The 19339-nt window shown below is 47.8% G+C and overlaps 1 protein-coding gene and 1 long non-coding RNA gene across 7 annotated transcripts in view; one reads left to right on the top strand and one right to left on the bottom strand.

Moving 5' to 3' along the window:
- The window catches only part of LOC142493509 (uncharacterized), a 184842-nt gene that overhangs the window by 12218 nt on the left and 153285 nt on the right, over nucleotides 1-19339 (bottom strand). The gene's annotated exons all lie outside the window — the stretch shown is intronic.
- The window catches only part of FYN (FYN proto-oncogene, Src family tyrosine kinase), a 197433-nt gene that overhangs the window by 137204 nt on the left and 40890 nt on the right, over nucleotides 1-19339 (top strand). For all 6 annotated transcript variants that reach the window (XM_075597638.1, XM_075597636.1, XM_075597637.1 and 3 more), the window contains 2 exons: nucleotides 1972-2229; nucleotides 8114-8210. In XM_075597638.1, the coding sequence (XP_075453753.1) occupies nucleotides 1983-2229; nucleotides 8114-8210 (344 nt within the window). In that variant the 5' untranslated portion in view covers nucleotides 1972-1982. The remainder of the gene's footprint in view (nucleotides 1-1971; nucleotides 2230-8113; nucleotides 8211-19339) is intronic.

Genomic DNA, 19339 nt, shown 5'->3' with positions numbered 1-19339 from the left:
GCACACAGATCAATCTGTGGAGCAATGCACAGAAATACTTTGCATGTGTGGATGTGAGTGCATGCTCGTGCACGCATGCGACTGTGTGATCAGCTGTGCATCAGGGTGGGGAATCGGAAAGATTGTTATTGATCTCATCTGTTTGCCAGATGTTGTCATCAGATGGCTGTCTTATCTGTGGTCGCTTACAATATTGCAGAGCAGAGACATTTGTTAAAGCAACAGTCCGCGCTAATCAACATGTTACTTTGCATTTAATTTTTAACTTTAATTGGTCCATTCTTGGCCTGTCCTATGCTATTATTTATTTATTTTTAAATCTGGTGCCCCATTCAGGAAATACAATCTTTTAACATTTTTAGGGAGAAGGAGCGGCTCAGTGAGTAAAGACACTGACTGACACTGAGAGTTTGGAGCAGCGGAGCCTGGTTCAATTCCCGGTCTCTGCTCCTTGTGACCTTGGGTAAGTCACTTTATCTCCCTGTGCCTCAGGCACCAAAAACATAGATTATAAGCTCCACGGGGCAGGGACCTGTTCCTGCAAAATGTCTCTGTAAAGCACTATGTAAAACTTGAAGCGCTATACAAGAACAAGCTATTATTATTAATAAATGTTACGTGTCCGGGAGGTTAATATGGAGCACTTCCTAGAGTCTAGTACAGTCTGAAGGTTACCACTTTATCCTTAGAAGATAGGGAAAATCATGTTTTTTTTAACACTACTGTAAATAAAACTTTTTTTTTTAAAGCAGGCAAGATAATAACATATGAGTAAAACTCATACAGGCTTCTGAGTGAGGGGGGTTGCTGCGTTAATAACTCTCACTATAATTCAAAACTAAGAAAAATAATCAGACTTTCAAATAATGTTTCTGCCTTTGAACACATCCAGCATTGAACGGGGTTAGAGGTATGGTGTGTACCTGTAATAGCAGCCTCCTGAGTCCCTGTGAAAGGGACAGATGAAGGATCCTGTACATGTGTGCTAATATGTAACTGCCTTTCTTTTTTTTAACTGCTAGTTTTTATTTTACTCCACTTTGAGTATTAACGTTATTTCCTTTAGATTTGTGCCATCGTTAATGAACCATTTAAATGTTGTTTGCCTGGTTTGTAAATATCAGGTCAGATATGCTTGTCAAGCCCACAAATAATATGATGATGACCTATAGAACGTAGGGGTAGATCCACGAACCTCCTGTGAGGTGTATCGCAGGTCAGTGGCAGATAATTTGTATTGGACGATATAATCTTTTGAGAGAAATGCCTTAAATGTTATCCCCTACCTCCCCCCCTCTGCAAGCAACCTGGTATAGAGTCTATAAAGGGGCAAAACATGTGAAATCTTATGTTTTTTAAAATAATTCAGTTCTGTATTATTAGATAAAAGTAATTGTTTTGTTTTTTTGTTTATTTTTTAATCCAACTCTTAATGCCATTTTTAATGAGTTTTAAAGCATAATTTGATTTCTATAGCAGGCTTTAGCCCTCCTCCCCAGCAGTGCAAGATCTTTGTAACACTTTCCTGTTTGTGATCATTTGTTGCCAATGTTCCCAGCAGTTTGAGCTGCAAACTGTAACAATAGGCAATGTTACCTTAGTAATATCAGGACACATTGTAGCTGCTGATTTATACCAACTGATAAAGGATTGATTAAAACTGAAAGGCGGCCATTATGTTAAACACACAATCAGGATTTTGACAGATTTATAACAGGAAAACCAAACAATTGACAGCGTAGGTAAGAATGTACAATGTCACATGCTTTACATATAACTATTAAAAAAAAGGGGGGGGAGAATGTAGTATTTCTGCTTTAACAAATTTCCACCAGAGACTTAAAGGCTCATCAGTCCATGGTTGTGTAAATGTTGAAACAATTGTATTTTATAATATGTTCCCATCACTTGTTTTTTTTGTTGTCATATTTATTGTATTATTCTTATTTATTTTTTCTTTCTGTTTTTTAGGAATTTAGATAATGGGCTGTGTGCAATGCAAGGATAAAGAAGCAACCAAACTGACAGATGAGAGGGACAACAGTTTAACTCAGAGTTTAGGATACCGCTATGGGACGGATCCCACCCCTCAGCACTATCCCAGCTTCACTGTGACCACCATCCCAAACTATAACAATTTCCATGGGACAGCGGGGCAGGGACTGGCTGTCTTCGGAGGTGTGAACTCCTCAACGCACACAGGCACCTTGCGTACAAGAGGTGGAACTGGTATGTTAGTCTGATGAGTAATCTCCCATTATTTAACTATTGCTTGTTTTTAGGCCCGGTTTTGTTCCCGCTGAAGAGGTGTACAGTACAACACAAAAGCATTGCTGACACCTCCAGCAATGATGGGGTTAATCGAGTTGTATAAATGCGTACGTTAGTTTGACAAGGTCTGTGCACATTTCAGAACATTTGTTGTAGTGGCCAAACCATATTAACTAGGACATTTGAAACAAGAGAATATGTTTCACAAAGAAAACTTCATCAAACTCCATGAAAATGCCATTCTTTGTTCATTGCCTTTGGACTCCTGTATTTTAATAATTGTATTTTTCCATTGCTTGCCCACCAAAGGCAGGGCCGCCGACAGGGGGGGACAGCCAGTACTACTGTCCTGGGCCCCGGTGAGACAGCGGAGGACAGCCAGTACTACTGTCCTGGGCCCCGGTGAGACAGCAGGGGACAGCCAGTACTACTGTCCTGGGCCCCGGTGAGACAGCGGGGGACAGCCAGTACTACTGTCCTGGGCCCCGGTGAGACAGCGGGGGACAGCCAGTACTACTGTCCTGGGCCCCGGTGAGACAGCGGGGGACAGCCAGTACTACTGTCCTGGGCCCCGGTGAGACAGGGGGCTCGGCCCGCTTGCCAACAAGTCAGTAAGGGAAACTTAGCTGTAGAGCCAATCAGGGAATTCCTTGTGAGCGGGAACTAGCAGCCGATATAAGTAACTAACCCCCGCAGGGCCCGGCGCTGCTGCCCAGTGCGCTCTCTCCCCTCTCAACTCCCTTCCCCCTCTGGCCCCTACTGATTTGAGGAGCAACCACAACCTTCACAGGGTCCCCCTGCAAGCCCCTTCATAGTGCCCCTCCATGGGACATTGCAGTCCCCTTCACATGGACCCTTTGTGGGTAGTTACAGGCCACTTCAAGGGGCCCCTCTGTGGTCTGTCTCAAAGCCCCTCTGTGGGCCGTTGCAGTTCCTTTCACTGCCCCCTCATTGAGCCTCCACGGGCTCACTACCCACGTGTTCCTGCTTCCTCCTCCAGCCCTCCACTGCATACCAAGGTACTGTAACTCCCCTCAGCCAATACCCCTTTACCTCACCCCCTTACCCCATACATCACCCCCCCATGCCCCATACCATGGGCCCCCACCCCCTTGCCCCTCCACCTCCCCCCCTAGCCCCATACCTTTTTTATGCCTTTCATTCCCCTTAACCCATTCCTCCACCCCCTTACCCCCATATCTTTTTCCCTCTTCACCCAGGCCAATACCTCCACCCTTACCCCATAATTATTCTCCCTCCCCCTTACCCTATACCTATTCCCCCCTTAGCCTGTAACTATTCCCTCCACTCCCTTACCCTTTACCTATTTCTCCCCCTCCCCTTACCCTATACATATTTGTCCCCCCTTACCTATACCTATTTCTCCCCCTTAACGTATACCTATTTCTCCTCCCCCCTTACCCTATACCTATTTCTCCCCCCTTACCCTATACCTATTCTCCCCCTTACTCTAAACCTAATTTCCCCTCTTACCCTATACCTAACTTCCTCCTTTACCCTGTACATATCCCCCCCATTTACCCTATACCTATTCTCCCCATACCTTTTTGTCTGCCTTTCCTCCCCCATACCTTTGCACCCCATACCTATTTTTCACCATTACCCCATACCTCCACCCCCTTACCCAATACCTTTTTTTCCTCCTCACACAGGCTAATGCCTCCACCCCATATCCCATAATTCCCCCTATACCTAATTTTCCCCCTTATCCTATACCTATTTCCCCCCTTGTCCTATACTAATTTCCCCACTTACCATATACCTAATTTCCCCCCTTGCCCTATACCTAATATTCCCCCTTGCCAGATACCTATATTCCCCATTACCCTGTACCTATTTCCCCCGCTTACCCTGTACCTATTTCCCCCCCTTACCCTGTACCTATTTCCCCCCCTTACCCTGTACCTATTCCCCCCCTTACCCTGTACCTATCCCCCCCTTACCCTGTACCTATTCCCCCCCTTAACCTGTACCTATTCCCCCCCTTACCCTGTACCTATTTTCCCCCGCTTACTTTATACCTATTCCCTTCTTACCCTGTACCTATTTCTCCCCCTTAATCTATAATTATTTCCCCCCTATCCCTCCCCCCTTACATGTATCTATTTCCCTCCCTCTTATCCTATACCTATTTTCCCACCCTTATCCCATACCTTTTTGCATGCCAAAAGTCCTGCGGTTTTCAAGAAAAATATCTAAAGAAAGTATACATTTTATAAACGTATCGGTGTAATTGACTTCTTTAGAAATATGTAATCACTCTTCAAGTAAAAGTAAGGAGGGGTAGAGGGTGTATATGAGAGGGAGGAGAGGTTATATGAGGGGGAGAGGGTGAGTGGGAGGGGGGAGATACATGGGGGTGGTGGTGTAAGAAAGGGGAGAGAAATAGAGAGGGGTGAGAGCAAGGCTGCTGACATGGGGGGCCCGGTGGAAACTCTAGTCCTGGGCGCCATGAAAGGTGTCGGCGGCCCTGACCAAAGTTGACTAAATTATGCTCTACTGAGAAGTACCCGCACCGCCCTAATGTGGGCGAGATTACATTAGCTCAGACCTTCTTCTACTAACAAGAGGCAGACATAAAGACAGTCTCTTCTCGTGGGTCAAGGAACTCCTCCCTAACATCTCATACTGCTTTATATAAGGCGCAAAGGAGAAAAGAGGGAACAGTGGGGCACACAGGGGGAGAAGAGAACGGGACAGCGGGGCTCAGAGAGGGACAGCTCAGTGCAGAGGGAGAAAAAGGGGGGCAGTGGGGCACACAGAGGGAGAAAGAGGGGGGCAGTGGGGCACACAGAGGGAGAAAGAGGGGGCAGTGGGGCACACAGAGGGAGAAAGAGGGGGCAGTGGGGCACACAGAGAGAGAAAGAGGGGGGCAGTGGGGTTTGGAAAAATATTTTGTCTGGTTAGTAAACATTGTGCCTTGCTAGTGCTGAATGAGTATATTTTTCCCAGCTCTGCATATACTGTATGTACTTCCCAAATCTCTCACCGATGAAAACTGGCAAAATGATGCATTTTCTAAATTACTTTATTATCATCAATTTAACAACAATATTGGTGTATTTATGGTATAGAAGTGCGCACACAGAGCAGCATCACAGTGTATTCAATTTATATTCAAGAAAAATAAAGAAGTAATGAAATGCGCTGCTCACAATGTAAGAAGTTTGTTACATCAAAAGTGATCTGACCAGGTAAGTTCCACAGATGGTGCCTGCTCAGTAGCTGGTTCCAATCCACCTCCCTGCCTTCACTTCCAGGTGGTGACCACTTCTTGGAAGCTCACAGGGGCCTCTTTGCTTTCCCTACGCGTTTTGTAAGGGCTGTCTTTACTTCCTCTGGGAATATTGGCATATGGGGTGACTCCCCCTTCTGCCTTAAATGCTTAAAATTAACCAGCAATGTGCTGGATAAAAATGTAACTCATACATGGCTGTGCAACTGTTGCAAATACACATAAAAGACATACGCGTGTAGTGGATGTGGGCTTTTTGAATGCTTAGTAATACATAATGTAACAGTACTAATCGTGCTATTATAGTGTACCTCAAGGGTGGCAACTGCTCAATACATAGAATCAATGAAAATCAATTTTAAAAAATATAAAAGAGTATATGAAACTAAAATATGAGAGCACACCATCGATCAGGGGGTATTAGGAGACCAATCACAAAAAAAGATGTTACATATTTAACAGAACGGGGGAAATTTAAAAAAAATACACATGTGCTGCTTGGGCCAATATTTACTCGCCCGGGGGTTAAATCCACACGCCCCGGGCATGTAAATGTATAGGATTGTCGAACACTGTATATATGTATATATATATATATATAGAGAGAGAGAGAAATGATGAAGTCAGTTTATCTGATGAAACGCGTAGGATTCGACTATACTTGATTTACCTACTGTAAAATCAGACTGTCAGAGACTTGCACTGATATCCATTGGAGCCACACAGAATTAATTCCCCAGCTGGAACCACATACGTTTGTGGGGTGTTGCTGGAGGATACCTATACAGAGGACTAACATCACAATTTCCTGTTTGGTGTGGAGACTCATGGTGTGCAGTTTTGATGACCAGCAAAGACACAGTCACTGATCCCTGGAGCATGAGTATATATACTCATAATATGCCTGTTTTTAATGTTTGTTTGTGAGTGTTCATTTGTTATCTGGGACATTAAATTTACATATATTTTTAAACATATTGCACTAGGATCGGGCGCTTTTCTTTTTTGTTTTTATTTTTATATATATATATATATATATATATATATATATATATATATCAAAGAGGACCCTTTGAGCTTCCAAGAAGTGAAGTCACCAACAGGAAGTGAGGCAGGGAGGTGGATTGGAACCAGCTACTGAGCAGGCACCATCTGTGGAATTTACCAGCCAGCATCACCCCAGAGGGTCACTTTTGATGTAACAAACTTCTTATACAGTATTGTGAGCGCATTTCATGACTTCTTTATTTTTGTTAAATAAAAAATATAGTGTAGTGAGCTGCAAACTATAACAATAGATAATGTTACCTTAGTAACATAGGGATACATTGTAGCTGCTGAGTTATACTGACTGAAAGATTGATTGAAACTGAAAGGCGGCCATTATGTTAGGCACACATTCTGGGTGTTTACAGATTTATAAAAGAAGCAACAAACGATTGCCATCTTAGGTAAGAATGTAGCAGAATTAGTACATTGTCACATGCTTTACAAATTAAAATAAGAAAAACAGCAAAAAAGTGAGATTGTAGTACTATATTGCTGCTTTAAAGCTGCAGTTCAGTCAATATCCTGCATGTGTGTTTTTTTTAATAAATCAGTTCTGTAGTAAGAAGAAATACTTTTAGCATTTTCTGTTTTTAAAAAAACAACTTTGAAAGACCAATTTTCTGGTATTCTATTTTAACAGCCATTTGCTAAGGCACTGCCCCTTCAAGTCCTGTCACAACCCCTGCACACCCCTTTGTGAGCCCTGCCCTCCTTCTAGCACATGTCAGTGCAGGAGTGCTCATGAATATTCATGAGCTTCCACTGACAGACAAGCAGAATATAAACAGATCCCTTCATTAATTATGTCACCAAATTTCGCCTATCAATACATGGAGAATGAACTGACCTGCAGCTATACAGTTCTTTAGGTAATTAGAGATTGCCCACATGAAACTATTGAAGTAAAAAACTAAATAAAAAAAATAAAAAAATAGACTGAACTGCAGCTTTAATTACTCTCTGTGCGCATTTATGACATTTTATTGAAGTTTAACAACAATATTGTAGATTTGTTGATTTGATACCTAGAATAGCAGTAACAACTAAACCAAAGCAAGATTGCAGTGCATGAGGAGTCTGGACAATAGTTGTTGAACCTCTTGTATGATTACATGCAGAGTGTAATCACAAAGAGCAATGCATGTATGCACTGCCAAAAAGTAAGATCCAGGACATCGCATGATAAGCATAACCAGCATAGATTAAAATAGTTAGTTGCAATCCTATAAGTAATATTTTTCAGCTTTAAGGGTATTAACTAAAAAAAAAGAGAAAAATAGAATTGGTGTTATTTTAGGTGGGGTTTGACATTCCTAGCTCTCCACACAGAAAAACGTCTCCATCAATTAAAGAGAAAATAATTTTCATTACATGTCCGTAGAAAACTGGCAAATGCTCTTGTGAACTTTAGCATATGGAATCCATCAGATTGGGTAATGTTCTAACTGCATTTGCTGATGTGTGCCAGAACTATTTCACGTATGAGCTAATCTCCTACATGTGACACTTAATAGATTATCTCTTCTTTTCCCTTAGGAGTTACACTTTTTGTGGCTCTTTATGACTATGAAGCAAGAACGGAAGATGACCTAAGTTTTCAGAAGGGAGAGAAATTCCAGATACTTAATAGCTCGTAAGTCTTGGGGCTGCACTCGGGGACAGTAGGTTTAGGAGTTATGAATGTGGGCTTTTGCTGGATGAACGTTACAGTTTTGACGTTTTTAGTAACACTGATTGCAGAACTGTCTAAAAATGTATGTCATGATGTTTTATAAACGGGCACCTTTGTCGTTGCATACATATTCCAAGAGCTGCATGCTGTTGCAAGTCTTGTCAACACTGTTTAGTGATGAGAAATCTTAAACAAGGAAAAAAGCTTGGAGGTGAAGCGTGAATGCATTCTGTAGCTTTATTCCCTAAATAAAAAGTAATGCAAAACATTATACTGTATAGAATATTGGTCCCCAAAATTACTAATTGTTACCAATAGGACCTGGAACATGGTATTTTCAGTTTGAAAATGACCCATGGTTATTGCCAGCTACTAGCAGGAAGGGTCATTATCCAGGAATGATATATTTATTTATAAAATGTTTTACCAGGAAGTAATACATTGAGAGTTACCTCTCGTTTTCAAGTATGTCCTGGGCATAGTTTATATGACAAATAATACATGGTTACAAATACAGTTACATAAATGAACAGGATATACATTATAAATGTAAGGATGTGCATATATTAAAGGTTCCGCGCTGTCAATTACATAGGCAGCGCCATATTGTCCCTGTTTGCCAGCGAAGTTACTGCGTACCAGTTGGGCTGCGCATGCGCGAGGGAAGCGCGCGAAGGGGTTGAACTATGAACTCTGATGGTGAGAAGGTCAGCTGAGGCTGAGGACCAATGGGATGCGAGACTGTGTATGCAGGAACCGGATGCGTGTGGGCGGTGGGGCAGAGCAGCAAGGGAGGTGAAGGAGGAGGTTGGCGGAACCTCGGGTGCGAGAGCAGAGGGTCAGTGACCCGTCTGTTTAGGTAGAATAGGCCCACAGCCCCAGGAGTCTTTCCCCCGCCATCGTAGGGTGCTGTATTTGTAAGGACGCCCATAGTCGTCAGGGACGTTCCCCTTTAGTGAGGTTCATATGCGGAGCTGCGGAGTTGCGGCCGCCATCTTGGATTTCCCCGTCTGATGGTGCTGCAGAAGGGAGAGACGGCGCAAGGCTGGATTATCACTGGGGCCCTGTGGAGTGTCAAGGTCATCGTAGTGACCGGAAGGTATCCTTGTCTACACGTGCACCTACACCGGTCACCAGGCGCTGATCCCGCCTCCCACTAACTAATTGGGTTTCCTAAGAGAATTGCATATGGTACTATACTTTACTGGTTATGAGACATACTCCTAAGGAGAGCGGCAGAGTTGCTTATGTACAGGACACTATCCCAATAAGGTGTGGCCGAGCCACGTTGTGTGTGTGTATGTAAATGTTATATGATAAGTCTGCATATCATTTGTTATTGTGTGATATAAAAAGGTTGCTGTTGCATACTGCTGTTGTTAGGTTCTTGCTCAGGGCATAATCTCTATAATGGGGATCCTGGGTAAGTGGAGGCGCTGCACCACAAGTGATAAAGGTATACCCCCAGGCTCCCAATATGCGGAGGCTCAGAGCTCCTGAAGCCACAGGTTTATGCACCGTAGTCCCTTAGTTCAGACGTTCACAAAAAGGGCTACATTTGGAGGCGCTGCTGAGATCTTAGACCTGGGGTGCCCCCACATTTTTTTTTGTCTCTATTGTGCAACCAACCCACATCATGTCGGTGCCCTCGGCGCTCGAGGTGCGCAAGTGGGCCCAACGGCGCGGGATCCCCTTGAACCGTGTTTTCGCGCTGGGCCATGTCCCCGCCATGATCTCGTTAGGCACAGTGACCGAACAGGTCCGAAAGCTTCCTCTCCTGGACAATGCCCAAGTACAAGACCACTTTTATGACCATGACCAGACCTGGCGCCGGATCTTGTATGCCACTGAACAAGATATATGCCCCGAGGCTTTGCCCCATATACTGCTGCTGCCCGAGGCTCCGGGGGTGCGCTGCCCACTAGTCCAGGCGGACACCTCTGCGCCCCTGGCCACCTCTACCCCTAGGAGAGAATATGCTCCCACCACAGGTGCCGCGACGGGAGGCCCCGACCACTTCCCTGACAATGGCCTACACCCTCGTTGGCCAGCCACCCTGAGCCTAGGCTCGTCGTCCACCCCGTCCGGCCTGCGGGCTGGCCTCAACCGCCTTAGCGTATCAAGATTGGACGCTTACCCTGCAGTCGGGGACAGCTTACCAGGAGACACCTCTATTCCCGCCATAGCCGCCGCTATCCACAACACCACCCAGTCGCTCCAGTACAGGAAGTTAAAAGCCTTCTCCGGCGAGAAACCCACGCCTCCAGGGGAAGTAGGGATAGAGGACTGGTTGGATCATACCGAACAGGTACTGCCTGAATGGACCTGCACGGACGCGGTCCGCAGACAACGCATAGTTGAGTGCTTACGGCCCCCCGCGTCCCATATGGTGCACTACTACCGAGATGACAATCCGGAAGCTGACGCGGCCGATCTTATCTACTGCCTGACCAAGGCCTATGGAGCCCCGGTGGACACGTACACGTTGATGTCCAAATTTCATGCGTTAACCCAGAAAGAGGGAGAAATGGTGTCCGATTTTCTCAGACGATTGCACCTGGACCTCTGGAATCTGGTGAGGAAAGGCGTATTACCAAGGATAGAAGCTAACGGACTACGCACCACTCAGCTGTTGCGGGGCCTCTTACCCCTACACCCCGTGTCGGTGCGGGTCAGTAGCTGCCTAACGCCTGGACAAGCGTTGTCGTTTCACGACCTAATGGACCGGGTTCAAGCGCATGAGACGGTGCTGCTGGGGCGTGACCTAGCCACCGGGAAGAAGCCCCAGCTCGGAGGTAAGGAGGCCAAGAAAGTGGAACCCAAAACCGATGCGCCTGAATCTGGGGACCCTGACCCCGAGGATGCCCCCACCCCCGTGACACCCAGACCTCGTCCCCCGACCAGGCGGAGCCCCCCCACCAGGAGAGACGAGGCTTACCTCAGCCAAATACAGTGTTATGCCTGTGGAAAGATGGGACACTTGCGGGCCCACTGCCCCACCTCACGAAGAACGTCGTCCCGACCGGCGCATTCAATGCCGTGCCAACCCCTGAAGGATGACCAGGCATCACCGCGTCCTCAGGGCTCCCGAATCGGCCCCGCCTCCATTATTCGCGTAGTTATCGAAGGCATCTACGCCGCCGCATTGTTGGACACGGGATCCCAAGTAACGATCGTATACCGGCCCTTCTACGACCAACACCTACATCAACTACCGTTGCTATCGGCGGATGCCCTGCGGCTACGGGGACTGAGTCATGAAGATTACCCCATAGACGGAGTAGTAAAGGTGCAGTTAGATATTCTCCAGCTGAATACTGGTAAACATCACCCCATGGAAGTGGAGGCCCTAGTGTGCCCCGAGCCGCAGGACCACCCCAGCGCCCCCATCATCTTGGGGACCAACGCTGACATTGTGCGCGCGGTATTCCGCCAGTTTTTGCAGGAAGCAGGAGAAGCCCCACTGCTGGCCCTGGCGGCCTGTCCCGCCCTTCAAGAGGTCTGCGGTAAAATTGCGACCGAGGAAGAGCATGGTGTCCTCTACAGTCAAGAATGGGGACTGACCCAGATTCCCCCGGGGGAAGGACGAATGATGGTCGCCGCTTGCCATTACCCCCGTCGACGGTCGGAGGATCAGCTCTTCACCTTGGAGAGTGTGGCCCAGGACGAACAACGTTTGGGCTACAAGGTACTAACCTCGGTCAAGGAATGGCCCGGGAAGATCCCGAAGCGCACCTGGGTATATGTGCAGAATATATCCCCGTACCCGATGACTATTGACCGGCGACAGACGCTAGGGAGGATATACCCGGTAACTTCCGAGGAGGAGGCCTCGACGGAACTAGCTAGGAGCTCGCCGGCTACCATAGCGCCGGCATTGGAATTTGACTTTGGCGACTCGCCCCTCCCGGATGAGTGGAGGAAGAGGCTACAGGATGAGCTACACGACCGAAGGGGGGTGTTCTCCACTGGTGACATGGATGTGGGGTGCAGTCGCAGTGCCCACCATACCATCCGACTGAGCGACGCCACCCCCTTCCGGGAGCGCTCCCGCCGGCTTGCCTCAAAGGATGCTGACGAAGTGAGGGGATTAATCGACGAGATGAAAACGGCTGGCATCGTGCGGGAATCTCGGAGCCCGTACGCCTCACCCATTGTGGTAGTCCGCAAGAAGAACGGGACGGTCCGTCTATGTGTGGATTACAGAACGCTGAATAACCGTACTATCCCCGACCAGTATACACTGCCCCGAATCGAGGACCTCCTGAATGCATTGACCGGGAGTAAATGGTTCAGTGTGCTCGACCTCAGGTCCGGGTATTATCAAGTGCCCATGGGCCCGGAAGACCAAGAAAAAACGGCCTTCATCTGTCCTTTAGGGTTTTACCAGTTTACCCGCATGCCTCAAGGGATCTGCGGTGCCCCGGCCACGTTCCAGAGACTAATGGAAAAAACCCTCGGAGACCTTAACCCGCGAGAGTGCTTAGTGTACCTGGACGACATTATTGTGTTTGGGCGGACGCTGGAAGAGCATTCCGAGAGACTGATGAAGGTGCTGGATAGGCTTGAGGGGGAGGGCCTAAAACTGTCGCTAGACAAGTGCAAATTCTGTCGGACCTCCGTAACGTATGTGGGCCACATTGTGTCAGCTGATGGGGTGTCCACCGACCCCGGAAAGATCGAGGCGGTGATGAACTGGCCCAGACCTCAAAATGTTCAGGAGCTGCGGTCTTTCTTGGGGTTTTGTGGCTATTATCGGCGGTTCGTGGAGGGGTATTCCAGCAAGGCCAAGAGACTGAATGACCTTCTCAAGGTGCCTCCGGGAGAAACCGGGAGAAAGGGGAGCTCGGCGCAGACACCCTTTGGGAAGACATGGACTGCAGAATGTGAACAGGCCTTCAAACACTTAAAGACCAGCCTCACTCAGGCCCCCGTCTTGGCCTACGCGGATCCTGAGCGAGACTATGTCCTACATGTCGATGCTAGCCTCAGCGGGCTAGGAGCGGTTTTGCATCAGAAGTATGAGACCGGGCTACGTCCAGTGGCCTACGCGAGCCGAAGTTTAACCCCTAGCGAGCAGAATTACCCGGTCCATAAGTTGGAATTTTTGGCGCTAAAATGGGCGGTGGTGGACAAGCTGCATGACTACCTATATGGGGTGCAGTTCGAAGTACGTACGGACAACAACCCCATGACCTATATAAACACGTCTGCCAAATTAGACGCCACGGGACACCGTTGGTTAGCTGCTCTAGCCAACTACAGGTTCAACCTTAAATACAAACCCGGACCCACCAACATAGGTGCCGACGCCCTGTCTCGTCGCCCGGGCCTTCAGTCCACCCCTGATGAGGAAGTTTGGGAAGAGATACCGGGTCCAGGAATTCGTGCCCTCTGCTCCGTGGCTGCGGTAGTCGACGACCACGTAGCATTCTCAGAATTGCGGATTGTTGACTCGTTGGGATGTAACTCGCGGGCTATCCCCCTGGCCTATCAAGGTCGAGAAGGGATGAACATCACTGAGGATAATATCATCTCGTGGAGGGACCTAGTGCATTATCAAACACAAGACCCCATAGTGGAGTTAGCCCGTCAAGCGGTACAACAAGATAACCCTTCTATACTGAAGCGAGCCCCCGGAGACTTGGTGAAACTCCTGCTAAATGAGTTTGGGAAGTTTGAGATGGACAATTGTTTGCTATATCGGGTGATATCCTATCATAACCATCCCGATCGGCGTCAGTTGTTTTTGCCGGAACGTTTGAGAACCCTAGTCCTCAGGGCCCTTCACGATGACCATGGTCACCTGGGCATTGACAAGACGTTTGGGCTACTACAGGATAGGTTCTATTGGCCGAGAATGAGGGAGTCTGTGGAGCAACATTGCCGGAGGTGTAATCGCTGTTTACAACGAAAGACACTGCCCACCAGGGCGGCTCCCATGGCACACTTGAAAAGCTCGGGTCCAATGGATTTGGTGTGTATGGATTTTCTCTGTATCGAGCCCGACAGTCGGGGAGTTAGTAATGTTCTTGTGATCACTGACCACTACACTAGGTACGCCCAAGCGTTCCCTACGAAAGACCAGAAGGCCGTAACGGTGGCCCGAGTACTATGGGAGAAATATTTCATTCATTATGGACTACCAAATCGTCTTCACTCCGATCAGGGCAGGGATTTTGAGAGTACCCTGATACGGGAGTTGCTCACTCTATTGAACATTGCCAAATCGCGTACTACCCCGTACCACCCCGAAGGGGATGCTCTGCCTGAACGGTTCAATCGCACTCTGTTAGATATGTTAGGAACCTTGACGAGCCCGAAAAAGACGGAGTGGAGTAAACACGTCGAAGCATTGGTACATGCGTATAATTGTACCCGACATGAGTCCACCGGGTATACTCCGTATTTCTTGATGTTCGGAAGAGAAGCCCGTTTACCGGTGGATGTGCGCCTGCGGATATCTACCGATGGGGTATCCAATAGGACGCACTTTCGATATGTCCAGCGACTAAGGGACAGTTTACAGCTGGCCTATAGATTGGCTGAACGGACGACTGCGAAATTGAATGCGGGAAATAAAAGGCGCTACGATCACAAAGTACGTCACAAGGAAATTCACCCCGGAGATGCGGTCCTCTTACGCAACTTAGGTGTTCCTGGGAAGCATAAATTGGCCGACCGGTGGCGGGAGGGTGTGTATGAGGTGGAGTCACAGATGCCTGGTCTTCCTGTGTACCGAATCAAGGATTCTGAAGGCCGCGTAAAGGTGTGGCATAGGAATCATCTGCTTCCCATACCTCAAGTAGGGACGGACGAATTGGAAATTCCAGCCACGGCCATAGATGGAGAAGTTGAACACACAGAGGATGGCCCAGAGACTGTAAAAATTGCCACCTCTGAGGATCCAATGGAAGGAACCTCTCAAAGGGGCCTTCCGGCCGTGGAGGCATCTCCCGAAGGAGCCACGGGTAAAGAGCCTTTTGGCCCGAACATTGATCAATTGACTCCCGTGAGTCAGCCTCTAGACCCCCAAAGTCCATGTTTTACACCCCAAAGAGACTGTGCTAATGCTGAACACCCCTCAAGGGTAGAGATGGAAATACCAGTTGAGACTGAGCACTCTGCAGAGGAAGATCAACCCCGCCGAAGTCAAAGAAACAGTCAACCTCCCATGCGAATGGCATATGATCAGTTTGGGGCACCCCATTATGAGGCTCAGCAGTGGGCTCGGCATAGGATGCAAGCTATGATGGTACTGTTTAATGAGATGTGTAACCTAATCTAGGAAGAGAGGGTTGTGTACATAGTTAATATATGTGCTTAGGTAGTCCAGCGGGGACGCTGGATTCTGGGGGGGGGAGAATGTAAGGATGTGCATATATTAAAGGTTCCGCGCTGTCAATTACATAGGCAGCGCCATATTGTCCCTGTTTGCCAGCGAAGTTACTGCGTACCAGTTGGGCTGCGCATGCGCGAGGGAAGCGCGCGAAGGGGTTGAACTATGAACTCTGATGGTGAGAAGGTCAGCTGAGGCTGAGGACCAATGGGATGCGAGACTGTGTATGCAGGAACCGGATGCGTGTGGGCGGTGGGGCAGAGCAGCAAGGGAGGTGAAGGAGGAGGTTGGCGGAACCTCGGGTGCGAGAGCAGAGGGTCAGTGACCCGTCTGTTTAGGTAGAATAGGCCCACAGCCCCAGGAGTCTTTCCCCCGCCATCGTAGGGTGCTGTATTTGTAAGGACGCCCATAGTCGTCAGGGACGTTCCCCTTTAGTGAGGTTCATATGCGGAGCTGCGGAGTTGCGGCCGCCATCTTGGATTTCCCCGTCTGATGGTGCTGCAGAAGGGAGAGACGGCGCAAGGCTGGATTATCACTGGGGCCCTGTGGAGTGTCAAGGTCATCGTAGTGACCGGAAGGTATCCTTGTCTACACGTGCACCTACACCGGTCACCAGGCGCTGATCCCGCCTCCCACTAACTAATTGGGTTTCCTAAGAGAATTGCATATGGTACTATACTTTACTGGTTATGAGACATACTCCTAAGGAGAGCGGCAGAGTTGCTTATGTACAGGACACTATCCCAATAAGGTGTGGCCGAGCCACGTTGTGTGTGTGTATGTAAATGTTATATGATAAGTCTGCATATCATTTGTTATTGTGTGATATAAAAAGGTTGCTGTTGCATACTGCTGTTGTTAGGTTCTTGCTCAGGGCATAATCTCTATAATGGGGATCCTGGGTAAGTGGAGGCGCTGCACCACAAGTGATAAAGGTATACCCCCAGGCTCCCAATATGCGGAGGCTCAGAGCTCCTGAAGCCACAGGTTTATGCACCGTAGTCCCTTAGTTCAGACGTTCACAAAAAGGGCTACATATACAAGACATTGCAAGCACAGTTAGAGATAATATATATTATAGGCATATGTAACAGTTACAGACCAGATTAAAATGTGAGACAGCCTTAGTTTTGAAAGAACTTAGACTGCTGGCGGCTGTGAGAGTCTCCGGTAGGTTGTTCCAGTTTTGGGGTGCATGGTAAGAGGAGGAGGAACGGCCGGATACTTTGTTGAGCCTTGGGACCATGAACAGTCTTTTGGAGTCAGATCTCAGATGATAAGTACTGCATGTGGTAGGGGTGAGGAGCTTGTTCAGATAGATATAGTATCATGGGCTATGTACAATTTAAAAAAAAAGCATAAAGTGCAAGCATGATACAGTATTATCATACGCGTAGCAGGTTATATATGGCGACGGTGGGTGTAAAGAAAAGCACTAATGGTTTAAGTGTATTTCGAAACCATGCAATATGTAAACTGGTAGCAGTTTCTATAAAAAAAGACCAGAATGCGTTTTAAAATGAAATTCCCAGTAGAGTCTGTTCACCTTCTTTTTGCATTTGTCCTATTCACTGAAGAGTGGGTATAGTCAATACGTTCCAGGGGGACGAGCAATGCATAGAGGTTAAAGCTTTTTCAACTGGTATTTGCCCAACTTTACTGGGAGAGCATTGTGGCTGTCACAAACAGCATTGCAAGGTAGTCAACCAAGAACATCCTTAGAACATGATGTGCACTGTTCTCATCATTTATTGGCTCCTACTGTGTTATTCTTCAGGACTTGCCTGGACCGCAGGAGAAAACAGTCACCCTATAGAACCAACGCTAATACCACCTTAACTCCTGTTACTAATTTTAAATACTTGGGCATCCACAACCTATGCCAAACTAGGTGTACTTTATAGGAACAAATCCTCCCTAAGGCCCGGGCCATAGAGGGGGGGAGCCGTGCTGAGGCGAGCGGACGCTGAGGCTCGCCTGCAGAAGCTGGGCGATTTCATGCCCATACAGGCGAGCCAGCGTCCACGATCGGAGGTGGGGGGAGACTGTAGGGAGGCGGGGCAGTGACGTCGCTGGGCCAATCGCCCGCGACGCACTGACGTCGACGTCACGGCGCCGTGACGTTGACGCAGCCCCACTCTCATTGGAGGGTTTCAGCCGACAGCGCGCTGAAAAACAGCTTGGCGCTCGGCTGAAACCTCCAACTCCTCCACACGCCTGCGGACGCTCGCGTGAGCCCCCTCTCAAGGCATCCTCATTGAGGATGCAGGGGCTCAGCGCAGAGCGTCCGCACGCCTCAGCACGGCCTGTCCATCTATGGACACGGCCTAAGGCTGCGGCCACGCTGCAGTGACGCGCGCTTGGTGCGATTAAATAAATGTTAATCGGTGCACATGTCCACACCGCGTGTGCGTGCGAGCACGTTCACGTATGCTTTCCAAAGCTCTGCACTTGGGGAGATAGGGAGAATTGATTTGTAAGCGTGCTGAAGGGTCACATGACCCTTCTACAACGAATCACTCAGCACTAGTCACCATATACATACATACACACACACAGTCAGGCAATAGGGCAAACATAGGCACCATGTCATGTGAGATATATAAGGGGGAAAAAACATTTCTGGGAACAGAGTGATTGCTACTATTATAAATAGACCTCTCCCGGCACTGACACGCCACGATCCAGGCAATGACACGCCCCCTCCCTTATGAACCACGCCCCCGCTTGTGCTCGCAAATTCCTGCGGGACAGGCTAGCGCTCATGCCCAGAGAGTTGATGATGTCACGACTCTCATGCATGAGCGAGTGTCGCTGCACCATGGCCGCATCCTAAGTCTCCTGGTCAGAAAGTGTATCACACAACAGATTCTAATGCCAATTATCGACTATGGAGACATAGTATATGGCTCGGCCCCCCAAACCAACCTTAACAAACTTGACACCCTCTACAATTCAATATACCATTTTGTTCTCCAATGCAACTACAACACACATCACTACGAAATGCTCAAAGACCTAGATTGGCCATCACTTGGGTCTAGGCGCAAAGTTAATCTTTCCTGTCTTGCCTTCAAATACTTTCTGGGCAAGCTACCCGTCTATCTTAACACGCTCCTCACCCCTACCAAATGCAGCACTTATCATCTGAGATCTGACAGCTCCTCCTCTTACCTTGCACCCCAAAACTGGAACAATCTACCAGAGACTCTCACAGCCGCCGCCAGTATATGTTCTTTCCAAACTAAAGCTGTCTCACATTTTAATCTGTTCTGTAACTGTTACATACGCCTAATAATAATTGTTTGTTTTTGTATAGCGCTGCTAGGTTTATGTAGCGCCTTACAGAGACATTTTGCAGATAGTCCCTGCCCCGTAGAGCTTACAATCTATGTTTTTGGTGCCTGAGGCACATGGAGATAAAGTGACTTACCCAAGTTCACAAGGAGCCGACACCAGGAAGTGAACCAGGTTCCCCTACTTCAAACTCAGTGCCAGAGTCAGTGTCTTTGCTCACTGAGCCGCTACTTCAGCCTATAATATATTCAATCTCTTGTATACAATGTATACCCTGTTCACTTATGTAACTATGTATTTGTAACCATGTATTATTTGTCATCATAACTCTATGCCCAGGACATACTTGAAAACGAGAGGTAACTCTCAATGTATTACTTCCTGGTAAATTAACAAAGTGGAGGATCCAGGGCACTACGGATTTGTAGAAAATAAATGTATTCTAGGCACACAC

This window comes from Ascaphus truei, chromosome 4 (assembly GCF_040206685.1).
Source record: "Ascaphus truei isolate aAscTru1 chromosome 4, aAscTru1.hap1, whole genome shotgun sequence".
Lineage (NCBI taxonomy): Eukaryota > Metazoa > Chordata > Amphibia > Anura > Ascaphidae > Ascaphus > Ascaphus truei.
The sequence above is the reverse complement of the archived record's forward strand: the minus strand, read 5'-3'. Positions and strand labels throughout refer to the sequence as shown.